Genomic DNA, 13,387 nt, shown 5'->3' on the forward strand with positions numbered 1-13,387 from the left:
CCATTGGCACAAGTGGCAAAACACATGGATACATTATGATTTGTGAACAAGAGTTAATTAATAATTAAGATAGATCGACCTAATTAATTGAGGAGGTTGAAGCCTTCACGTGCCTTACTTTGCAACATATGATAACATTTCTCCTACATCACCTGTTAATGACCTAATTCTTAATCATGCTACTCATCTTCCAACACTTTCTTCATTCAATTTACCTATTCTCTCTTCAGAACTCATAGATGCTACGTACGACACTGTGCCAACTTGATCTTAATTAAATCAAAAAATTTAAGAGGAAAAACTTAAGACAAAATATTAATTATGATAAATATATAACATCATCAAGAAACAAATCTTTTCCTATCTGTAACAGTTTCTATTATACTGGCATGTTCAAAGGATTAAGAGACATAATCATGCTGTTTTACAGATATGTTGTGGAAGTGAAACTTAGTTAAAAAGGAAATGGAAGTAATAAAGCGAACTTAACCTAACAAAGGACGAAGAGAAAGATAAAAGTATAAAAAAAGGGCATATTATTAGCACTTCTTGGACATGATATTATTGTTTTATACAAAATATGAAAGCCAACAATAAAAAGTGAGTGGTAGCAGCTACAAATTGCTATTATTTTAAGAAATTGCAATATTGAAGACGAGTATAAATCAAAACTAAGGTTTAGAGATGTAGTACTGGTCAAGTTGAAAAGTGTTTTGCTTCCAAACACCTTTCTGCAGTTTCATCTTCTCTTATTGATTTTGGATATGAAGGTTTTGCTCTTCTTCTCCATTTTTATTTTTTATTTTTTGTTTTATATGTTTATGTATGATATACCTAGCTCCGAGGGAAACTAAATCTTATTATATGATCGATTCAGCAAATTAGAAACAAGGGTTGCTCCATTTCGGACATCTTTTTTTTAAGACTCTTGTTTTTTTAGTCTTTTCCGTCTCTTAGGGGTTGGGAAAGATCGATATGCTTTAATTTTGTTCCTTTAAATTCCCAGTTTTGTTGATAATAATATATAGAACATCATTATTCATTAAATTAATTCTCAAGAGTTAGTCTATATTATTATCGTACCGATTTTTCTCTGTAAAATATTTATTAATTACAGAAATTAATATTTCAAACACACGAAATGGTTACTGAATTTACCTTCACTCAAGCACTTTGATTGGCAACATTCTACATATTTTTAACAAACATGCATATTTTAGTTTGCAAGTAATGCACAACAATATTCGAATAATTAGTGCTTATGTTTTTATATCTCTGTCCTATTTAGCAAAAACTGAGATAAACATGTGCACTGGTGGTGAATCTGGAGGAACTGTAGAAGGTAAGCCCGTGAGCAAGTCAAAGGTTGGCCATGAGAAGCAGTGAAGAAGGCAGGGAAGGAACAAGAAACTGTTGTTGTGGCAGGTTTTTTCATGACCTTCCTCAACAGTTACACAACCTTCTCAAGGAACTTTTCCCTACCCTTTCTCTCTCTGAGGTTCGTAACTGTATCTCTTCCTCTCTCTCTCTCTCTCTCTCTGTATGCTGGTTTTTGTTCTGCAAGTTTTTCTGCTGCCATGATTTCACTTCTGAAAGACTGTTTTATTTCTTTTCTGTTGGGTCAAAATGTGAAAATATCATAATTTGTAGGGATTAAAAAACAATTGATCATGTCCCTGTCGTACGGAAAGGAACCATAATAAAAAACCTATTAGCATTGTAAAAGATTTTATTTTTTTATTATGTTATTCCTGCCCCTGCCATGGTTGTTGAGACCATGAATTCAGGTTTCATTAATATTTTCTTGATGATAATATAAACATATAAACACACACACATATATATATATATATATATATAGCATAATCTTGGTCGAGTTGGCTAAGTTGATAGAATCACACAAGTACCGCAATTTAAGGTTTAGTATTTGTTGTTACTCTACACTTAATGTGTGTCGTTTAGGCAATCAATAATGATATTGGCGTATTAGTACTATTTTACTTATAGATTTTTTTTTTCACGTACTTTAAGGTAAACTCGTTTGAATTAATTAAAAAAAGAAAAGTATTTTTGTAAGCATTAATGAGACAACAAAATTTTGTCCTCAAACCCCAAAAACAATGTGTCAATTTTTAAATATACAGAAAACATTAGAAAACTACAACCTGGTATTATTTAATGACTTGCATCAAAATCCATGAAAAGTTTGTGACGATAAATTACATGCAATTATTATCAATGAGTTAGTCGATTTATGAACTAACTTAATAGTAAGTTGATTTAGATTTATGAGTCCAGACTACAAAAATTGCATTTAACACAAATTGATTTAGATAAACAAATATTTAATTCTATATTATTGAGTTTAGAAAGTAAAAAATAATGGTTTTCTAATTATATATATGTTCTGTTGTCATTAAATAGGTTTTTGAATTAGTCATTAAATAAGTCTAGTATTTTTTTTCTAACAACTTTAAATTTAAAGAACATTGACTCAATGTTAATTTCATTTGATTTTAATGTATATGGCCCGTATATATATATAATTATAATTTCATAAGTAATTAGTTTTTTGAGACATGTCTTATTGCAGTGAAATTTAAAATTAATCTTTTGAAAAACTTAAGGTAAGAAACATTATTTGTTTAACAATACAAAACATATTGGTCTCTAAAAATGGTAACAGAATGAATTAAAGGTAGGATTAGCGCCTTCTTCTTCCACCATAGGTTGAGTTAATCAAAGTCACTGTTATATAAGTTTATATAACATTTTAAAATAGATCTTACACACCTGCTACGTACTTAAAATGAACGGGATTATAATCAAAGTTTAGAAAAGGGTATGAAGTAAAAATTTAAACTAAAATTTGAGTGGGATCAAGAAAATCTACGAGATATACTCGCTTTTCCTTGGTTTTGCAAAATCTAATATGCTTAAATGTTACATTCTGATTCTCATAATATTTAAATTAATGGAGAATAATAATAGTAGTATAGTATAATTTTACTATGATATATTTCATTAAGTAAAAATCAATATAAAGTCATGAAGAATATAAATAAACAAATAACTAATCTACAGTGAATTTTAATGAACATAAATATCGTATATGAGCCTTTATTTACTTTTAACAAAATTGAATGAAAAATTCAAATAAGAGAAAACATATATCAAATCATTTTTATCAATTATTATATATACAAGTTTTGACTAATTTAATTAACTTCTAATAATTTTTTCTATTTCGCTAATTTTCTGGGTTGGCAACCTGACCTAATTTGTTTTTGTTAACGTTTAAATAAATGATCGTATCAGGTAGAACTGAGCTTTACAGTAGTTGACGTGCCAGTGTCAAATTTTTCGAAACGAATTTGAGAGTTCATTCATAAAACAAAGATATATTCTTGGCAATTTATTATAATAGTGTATATAGATAATTCTACCAACAAAGAAAAATAATATACATATTATATCACACCAATAGTTATCTTATCAAATAGGTATATTTTGAATAGAGATAATTCCTATCATTACTCTGGATAAAGCAACGGATGAAAGTTCAACATAAAATCATTAAATAATATTAAATAATATATATATATATATAAGTGAGTGTAAATTCAAGTAGAGTTAGACTTAAGTTTATACTTTAAAAAGTAAAATACCTTAACGTAAGAAATGTGTAGGAAAAATCTCATATCGATTAAGATAAAATGATTTCATAATATATAATTATCCACACCCTTTATCCAAAAAGTAGTAGAAAGAAAATTTTGCTGACTCCTTTGAGATGCACTTGCAGGTGAAAGAGGAGTTTAAATCACTGGCGAACATTGCATGTCCAATAATGGTGACGAACGTGCTTCTGTACTCACGATCTGCCATTTCGATGCTGTTCTTGGGTCGGCAAGGGAAAGTTGAGCTAGCTGGAGGAGCACTTGCAATAGGGTTTGCCAACATCACTGCAAATTCATTCCTCAAGGGTCTTACTATGGGAATGGACCCAATTTGTTGCCAAGCATATGGAGCAAAAAGATGGTCAGTTCTAAGCCAAACCTTTTTCAAAACCTTGTGTCTTCTCTTCCTTGTTGCCATCCCCATTTCACTACTATGGCTAAACATGGCCCCCCTCCTACACTGGCTAGGCCAAGACCCTGAAGTCACACAGGTTGCACAAGTTTACATGCTCTTCTCCATCCCAGAACTGCTTGCCCAAGTTCATCTCAATCCATTGAGGTCCTTCTTGAGAACACAAGGCTTAACAGCTCCACTAACCGTAGCTGCGTCTTTTGCTGCCATTTTACACCTTCCAATAAATTACTTCTTTGCTACATATTTGAAATTGGGAGTGAAAGGCATTGCACTAGCCACTGGTTTGAACTCCATAAACATGATCCTAGGCTTAGTGCTTTATCTTCTCGTGTCAGAGAAACCTCTTAAACCTTGGGAAGGTGCCACTATTCTCTCTTCTTTTCGTGATTGGAGACCGTTGCTTACTCTAGCATTGCCAAGTTGCATCTCAGTGTGCTTGGAGTGGTGGTGTTATGAGATAATGCTCTTCCTATGTGGCTTGTTGAGTAATCCACAAACCACTGTTGCTACCATGGGTGTTCTCATTCAAACAACTGGGTTCCTATATGTATTCCCATTTTCATTGAGTGCTGCCTTGACAACACAAATCGGTCACTCACTAGGTGCAGGGCAACCCTTACGTGCACAAAGTACAGCCACAATAGGACTTTTCATAGCATTTGCATCAGGGGTCTCAGCCTTTGTTTTCTTGATGTTTGTGAGGAAAGTGTGGGGGAAACTCTTCACAACTGAGACACAAATTGTTGATATGGTCACAACCATACTTCCAATTTTGGGGTTGTGTGAGATTGGTAACTGGCCTCAAACTGCTGCATATGGGATCTTATCAGGGACTGCACGCCCTTATGTGGGTGCAAGAATAAACCTGTTTGCATTTTACTTAATAGGGTTGCCAGTTGCAGCTGCTTTCATGCACAGATACCAGCTGAGGGGTTTGTGGTTTGGCATGTTGGCTGCCCAAATTTCATGTTTTGGTATGATGCTTTACACATTGATTCAAACAGATTGGGGGCATCAAAGTAAAAGAGCTGAGCAACTAGCTCTAAGAACAGATGATGAGGAAAATGTAAATGATGATGGGGAATGTGGACTCCTTAATTCTGATTTATGAGATATTTAAATCAATTTTGCATAGTCATAGTCACTGGTACATGACCGCCTTTCCAAAACCTTGCGTTATTGAGATTTTCTAATCATTCCTCACGAGTCACTACAACATGATTTCTTCTCTAAGTTAGATGAACATCAACAAAAGCTTGGTTAGTCAACTTATTCATGATGATTTTTAAATAACAACGCACCATAATTTGGTGGGTACAACTACCTCAGAGTTCATGATCTACGATAAATTTTATGCTCAAATACATGTTTTGAGTGCATGCATTGAATAATGGTTGTTGTACTAAACTAGACAAATTTGAGGTAGAAATTACAGATCTAGGCAAAAAAATTTCGAAATACGAAAATAGATGAGTCGTGGAGGGTCCGGACGACTTCAAATGAAGAAGTCGTGCCCCCTGCATGACTTCATCCTGTAACTCTGACCAAGATTGAAGTCGTGCATCCCAAAAACGACTTTAGGTCGTTGTAATCGATTACCAAACATTGTAATCAATTACAACGTCCTGAAGTTGTGCCCTCATGCACGACTTCACTTTGGGTAGGCAAAAATGGCTCTGGTAATCGATTACACCATGTTTGTAATCAATTACACCATGTTTGTAATCAATTACACCATGTTTGTAATCAATTACTAGAAAGTTTTATGGACAAAAACTGTCTGGTAATCGATTACAACACTAATACAAAAATAGCGTATAACGTCGAATATTTTTTGCCTTTCTCTTCGAATTCGAAAACGACGTCATATCGAGAGACGTTAAATTGACATCGAATTTTGTCAATATACGACGTTAATTTAACGTCGAATTTGTCAATATACGACGTTAATCAATTTTTTTAAAAATAATTGTAATCCTTTTTTACAACTCTACGAGACCTAAAAAGCATAACTATGAACGGTAATATAGTATCAACAACAAATAACAATAACAAACAACAAATAAGTTCAATCAAACAACAAACAAGTTCAACCAAACAACAATAAACAAGTTCAACAAAAAAAAAACAAGTTTAACAAATAAGTTCTTCAAAACGAAAACGAAAACTAACCTTCAAAAGTGTTGCCACCAGAGAAAGCAGAATGCGCATATGAAAGACAAGAACACGAAAATAATCAGTGAAAACAAACGAAAATTATACCTGAAGTAGATAATTAACATGCATTTGTATCAAATGAAAGAAAGATTACATGTGATTGTCGTCAAACTTCGTTTGAGAAAAGTTTGAGTAGAGAAGAGGGTCTCGCGCTCTAAGATAAAGTGAATGAATTTTCAATCTCTCGCTCAAATTTTTATTGAATTCACTAACCTTTTGACGTCTAACGCTGAGTCATTCGACATTTTATATCCTTTTACGTCGAATTATAATTCTAAACGACGTTTAATAATTGCATTTATTTACAAAATTGCCACCGGTCATTTTTAAGGTTGGCTATTGAGTGGTTAGACGTTGAACGTGTGACGTTATACATTGTTTTTGCACTAGTGCAATAATGCTGTAATCGATTACCAAAGGCATTAGTGTTGAATGAAATATTTTTTGTGGTTCTTAGCATTTTTGTTTTGTTGATTGTGTTACATAAAAAGAATTTGACATTATAATTTATTGAATGGAAAAACAAAATAAATAACTAAAACAAAATTTTTAAGATAATCAATACTAATTTATTAATTAGTGAGGGTATTACAAAATTGTAAAATTAATAAATCAAGAATATCGAAGAACGACATACGTGTTTCTCAAACATACTATCTCAAGATCATACAAATCTTGATAGTATTCATATTGCCACAATCGTATCAAATTCTGTCAGGACAAACCCTTCCATTCCCATTAAGAGTTTGGTTGTAGATATTAAAGCCCGATTCGGATATTTTGTGTCATACAGAAAAGCCCGATTTAAATATTGTAAACTCATTCTACAAGTGGATGAAACCTTTCTAACGGGCAAATATCATGGAACTTTGCTCACCGTCATCGCTTAGGATGGCAATAGAAATCTTTTTCCATTGGCATTTGCAATTGTAGAAGGTGAGACAAAGGAGGCCATGATATGGTTCTTTCAACTACTTCGAGAACATGTTAGCCCTCAACAAAATATTTGCATCATCACTGATAGGGGAAAGTGTATCTTATCCGCGTTAAGATAAGAAGAAGTAGGTTGGGAAGAAGATGGTTTGAACTCTATTTATTGGATACGTCATCTAGCCTCCAACTTCAACAACAAATTCAAAAATCAGGAACTCAAAAAATAATTATCAGTTTAGGTACTACTATAAAAAGTTTTACTACCAATTTACAGTTTATATTTTGTTAACAAAATTCTTCAAATTTTTAATTTATTATGTCCTTACAACTTACTAGGTCAAGCAACCGACTGTGACGACAAAGCTTACTGCACTGAGAGACCAATACCTCCAACAAGTTGCTTGGATAGATAAAATTCCATTAAAAAAATGGTCTCAAGCTTTTGATGGAGGGAAAAGATATGGACATATGACCACTAATTTTGCTAAGTGTATGAACTCCGTTTTAAAGGGAACACGTTCATTACCAATTTTTGCTCTCATCAAAACAACATTTGAGAGGACATAATCATGGTTTGTTGAACGAGGATTAAAAACACACTACATGCTACAAGCAAGCCATCAATTTCCTAAAGAAATCACCGACATTATTCAAAAAAATCAACAACAATCCGCATTTTGTCATGTTCATCGCTACAATCGTGAAAATTTTGATTTTGATGTTCAAGAAATTTCAACACCTCACCAATATCGCCCACATCCAATTTCCTATAAGGTCAGGCTAAATGAATGGTGGTGTGATTGTGGTCACTTCCAAGTTACTCGTCTCCCATGTCATCATGTCATTGTCGTTTGTGCATATTCTCATATACCACTAACCCAATATATCGATCCAGTCTACAGTCTTAACAACATTTACAAGGCATACGAAGTATAATTTCACCCAATCCAAAATGAAGATTATTGGTCTGCGTATATTGGTCCAAACTTCATACCAGATCCTCAAATGTGACGCAAGGCATCTGAAAGACCAACTACAAATAGAATTTGTAATGAGCTGGATCAATCCTCTTCAGATTAGCAAAAAAAATGCTCTTACTATCGCAACGAAGGTCATCATAGGGGGACATATTCATTTCGTCAATAATTATTTATTAATCTTACCATTTTGTAATCCCTTCACTAATTAATAAAGTAGTATCAATTATCTTATCCCCACGACTTGCCTATTTTCGTATTTTGAAAACGTTTTGCCTAGATCTGTAATTTTTACCTCAAATTTGCTTGGTTTGGTACAAAAATTGAACACTAGTGCAGAAAAGGCCTTTAACGTCACCCTATAAACGTCCGAGTCTCGAATATCCAACGTAAAAAATGACCGGTGGTATTTTTCGTAAATAAAACAACTATTTAGACGTCTGTTATGGGGGCCTCCGACTTCTAAAGCCATTTAGACGTCTGTTATAGGGGGAACCGACTTCTAAATACTCAGCCCATAAATTTAAAAAGTCACTTTTTGACTCCATTTAGTCGTTTGATCCCGTCACTCTGACTTCTAAAGCCCTTTAGACGTCTGTTATGGGAGGAACTGACTTCTAAATACTCAGCCCAAAAATTTAAAAAGTCACTTTTTCATTCCATTTAGACGTCTGATCCCGTCACTCCGACTTCTACAGTTATTTAGACGTTTGTTATGGGGGGAACCAACTTCTAGATACTCAGTCTAGAAAATTAAAAAGTCACTTTTTGACTCCATTTAGATGTTTGATCTCGCCACTCCGACTTCTAAAGTCATTTAGACATCTGTTATGGGGGAACCGACTTTTAAATACTCAGCCCAGAAATTTAAAAAGTCACTTTTTGACTCCATTTAGACGTCTGATTCCACCACTCCGACTTCTAAAGCCATTTAGACGTCTATTATGGGGGGAACCGACTTCTAAATACTTAGTCCAAAAATTTGAAAGGTCACTTTTGGACTCCATTTAGACGTATGATCCCGTCACTCCGACTTCTAAAGTTATTTAGACGTCTGTTATAGGGGGAACCGACTTCTAAATGTATGGATTAAAACATTGTGAACGCGAGGCTGCCGTTACGCGCACTCGCTGTTCATTATCTTCCTCGCGTTTTCTCTCCACAGGCTATGTTTTTCAGGTTCGTTTTCTCACTTTTGCACCGTTTTAAATTAATTTTACTTCGATTACATTACTCTTTGATGAATTATCTTTCATTTGAACCGATTAAAATGCGTCTTCGTTGGGTTTTAGTGCAGTTTTGCTCGTGTCCTTGGGCGGCGATTTCTTGCGTTTTGCACTTCTCTAATTCCCTCCACTACGTTTTTAGAACCATCCAATAAAAAAAACGTACAATTCATTCTCTTCAACTAAAATATAAAGTTGTAAACTCGAATCACCATGAGTCAAGAGCAACCCGAGAGGCCTCAAGCGGAAAAAGATCCAATCAAATACGATGACGTTTTAGGTCAGACGTTTATATAAACGTCCGATCTGTACAGGTCAGACGTCTATATAGACGTCTGACTAGGGTCCGACGTCCTATCAACGTCACCCAAATAGACGTCAGGTCGGGAGCAGACGTAAAAAACTCAAAATAACAAATGTCTAAAGCCTTTTCTACACTAGTGGAATAATATTATTTAATGATGAGTATAAATACTTAAAGAACTAAAATATTAAAACTAGTATTTGTAAAAATCAAAATGAATAATTTTTAAGTATAAAGATTAATATTTTTATAAAACTATAAATATTAATAAATAAGTAAGTAAACCTTATATCTAATTAGAACTTTTTTTCTACTTCTAAATTTGTAGAAATGGTATGCGTACAAAATAAATTCGGCCTCAACAAATGGTATTTTAGGCCCAATAACTTCGTTCACTCCAACATACATTAGCAAAATCAGCCTTACACTCAGATTCTGTTAAGCTCATTCATTGTTAAACACACATTCAGTTTTGCTATTAACACTACCCTATTTTAGTTATTTTATTTTGAAAAAGAAAAACACCTCTATCATATATGCATTTCTATTAATTTCTACTGCACATAAATATGCGTGTTTTATGTGTTGAGTGTTCCTTAAAAAACCACAATTTCATTTTATATCATGCCACCTTACAAAATAAAATGTTGATTAATTTTCGTGAATTCTTAACACGTAAGATAGTTGGAGAAAATAACTTTGGTTAGCGGAATAAAAAGAGGACACTGATGTGAAAGAGATGAAGATCTATTCCTACAAAAACTCTCCATTTTCAGACTTTGGAAAAATGGAACAAAAGTACTATACAAAAAACGTGGTTATAATGTTAGTGTCTGAAATAATCATTGATTCTTTATCTTTGATGGTAGTGATTATAGTGATATATAATTAAATGTTTGGGTTTTAATCTTGTTGGAAATTTATATAAATTAGAGATTAGAGAAGAGCTTAAATTATGATATAGAAGTGCTTTGTATCTCATGTTATAAGTAGTAGTGTGAGATTGGTTGGAAGAGTGAAAAGTGTAATTTTTTTGGAATGTGAAAAGGAAGTGAGAAAAAAAAAACTGTCGTTGATTTGATTGCTATAAAAAAATTACTCTGTATATTATATACTTAAAATATAATTTATAAAATAACTGTTTAAAATAATTTAATGTAAATAAAATTTTAAAAATATAAATTAGAGTTAAAATTTTTTAAATAAAAATAAACAAATATTGTAACATTTAACAAGTAAAAAAGAGAATTTTCTTTAAATATAATTTTCTTTAAGTAGATTTTATTTCATAAAAATCTTCATCCCTCTGAACTTTCTTTTCTTTAAATCTTCATTATTTTCTCTTTAGGATTCTAATCTTCCTTTCATCTCTTTAAAAATTCAAGCACATCTTTAAACTCCTAGAACAACAAGTTTGTCCGATCAAATTTGTTTATAAAGTAAGTTTTCCATTTTGTTTTTGTTTTTGTATTGTATTCATTTTACTTTTGTTTGCATGTACGTTATGGGTTGTACACTACTGGAAAAGCGCTTTTTACCAGCAGCAATTTATCGACGGCCTTAGAGTCTTCGGTAATGAGGTGGTGAAATAAAATACTGACAGCCTAAGAGTCTTCGATAATCTCTTCGATCAATGTTGTCCCAAATGACGATATTCCTTCTGTACAATTCATTTCCCACCAAGAGCTAATATTTGTCCCTTCTCCAAGGTCAAACAAAAACACTAAACCCTTCTCCATTGCACGAAACACTTGCTCGAAAGCTTGGTTTTGCATCAATCCTGGCCAGGAAATCGTTGGAGGAGTGCCAAGCAGTGATCTCTGTGTCGACGTGGTGGGTATTTGCCTTCTCATTTTCTATCAATTCCTTGCACGAAACCCTTTTTTAATTTGTGTTTTCCCCTAATCTGACCAATGTCTTGCGGAATCATGGTGGGTAGGAGGGTCCATTAGAGTTGAATCGTGGTGGGACGAGGGTTTGGTGGTTGGTGGAGGCTTCGTGGTTCGTCGACGTTGGCGTGAGGAGGCGACAGTGCTGAGGAAGGGCTCCTTGGCCCGTTCAGCGAGGTGGAGGTTTGGTGTAGGTCTGGACTTGGACGAATAAGCCATCTCGTTCTCTGGAAATCAAACCAGGTTAGAATCCAATCTTTGCATTTCGTACATCCTCTCTGTTACAATTTAGTAGCTAATAGTCACAATAGTAGTCTCAATTTTTGCACATGTTATTCAGCTAGAAATCAACCAAGTGGTGACATTTTACATTTTCTTATTATTTTTTGTACTATTTTGTAATGGAAACTTATAAGAACTGATCTTTGTACAAAGTTGATGATATCATCTTCATAAAGTAAAAAGAAAGCATATTAATATTAGAAGATGGTATGTTTGACAGGTGACAACATGTCTGGATTAATTTATCTAATAGAAAACTGAACAAATGGATTAAAATAAATTGACATGCATATTTGGAAAGGTACCGAGGGTGGTGGAAAAATAGCACAATTGTTAGTGAAGAGAACGAAAAAAAAAAGTAGTTTAGATTATGCCTATAATAGATTGATTTTACAATAGTGGATGAAATCAATTGCCACATATAGGGCTAGATAAACTGGAAATCATGAGTGATTTGTTTTGGTTATTAATAAGGAGAAAATTGGTGACATGTATGCGCAAAATGTGATGAAAAGGTCTGATAATGATTAGTTGATATGAGCTAAGACATATTAGAGAGTTGAATGGAAACCTGTGCACATTTTTGCTTATTTGATTAATTGAGTATATTAGACCTTGTTTCTTTAAAGCTGTTTGAAATTGGAAAATTGTGTTGGAATGAAAATGTATGTATGAATATGGCTTGCTATTACGTAATGAGTTATGATTGAATGATTGGGTATTGAGATTATATCCTTCATTGAGATTTGGTAGATTGGATGTATGCTGTTTCAATATTCCATTTTATTTGGGTGTATGAACCTAAGTTTGAGATGTTCAAATCTAGTTGGTATTGGCTTTAATTGTTTAAAAGTGGTGTGCATTGGTAACCTATTGGAGAAGGGTCGAATATTGCACTGTATTCTTGGTTTTGTGTATGATTCAATATGGTTGTACTTTCTAAAACTAGATTCAATTTTGTCTAGACATTTAAAGAATTTTTAAAGGAGTTTTTAAATACACTTCCATTTGATGTGTTAGGGTGAGCTTTTAATGAAGTTTGAATTGTGGCCAGAAAGGGAGAAAGAGAGTCTACGGAGGAGACTTGAGCAGGAAAGGAAATCAAAGGCAAAGGTATGGGGACCTAAACTGAAATTGCATGATTGTATGTGTTATGTCTTATTATTTTCATTCTTGTTTCATGAATTTTATCTTGTTCTAAAATGTTGTGAATGTTGAGTTTGAATATTAAGTTTTGTTGATTGGAGTGAGCGTTCACTGAGAACGTTCCCCACCACTCGGTTTAAGACGAGAGTGAGCGTTCACTTAGAACGTTTCCTACCGCTCGGTTTAGGATGAGAGTGAGCGTTCACTGAGAACGTTCCCCACCGCTCGGTTTTGGACCAGGAATTTTTCAAATAACGTTCCTGGGTTTGTTCACGAGAGTGACAGTTCGTTGAGAACTTCTATCACCGCTCAGTTTAG

At 33.4% G+C, this 13,387-nt stretch overlaps 1 protein-coding gene across 1 annotated transcript; it reads left to right on the forward strand.

Moving 5' to 3' along the window:
- The first annotated feature begins 655 nt into the window (after window positions 1–655).
- On the forward strand, window positions 656–5,266 carry LOC124842810 (MATE efflux family protein). Its single transcript, XM_047319382.2, has 3 exons — window positions 656–770; window positions 1,289–1,498; window positions 3,806–5,266. The coding sequence occupies exons 2-3, from the start codon at window positions 1,373–1,375 to the stop codon at window positions 5,204–5,206; spliced, it is 1,527 nt and encodes a 508-aa protein (XP_047175338.1). The 5' UTR covers window positions 656–770; window positions 1,289–1,372; the 3' UTR covers window positions 5,207–5,266.
- Window positions 5,267–13,387: the final 8,121 nt, after the last annotated feature.

Source organism: Vigna umbellata, chromosome 3, assembly GCF_029865625.1.
Source record: "Vigna umbellata cultivar VRB3 chromosome 3, Vumbellata_1.0, whole genome shotgun sequence".
Taxonomy (NCBI): Eukaryota; Viridiplantae; Streptophyta; class Magnoliopsida; order Fabales; family Fabaceae; genus Vigna; species Vigna umbellata.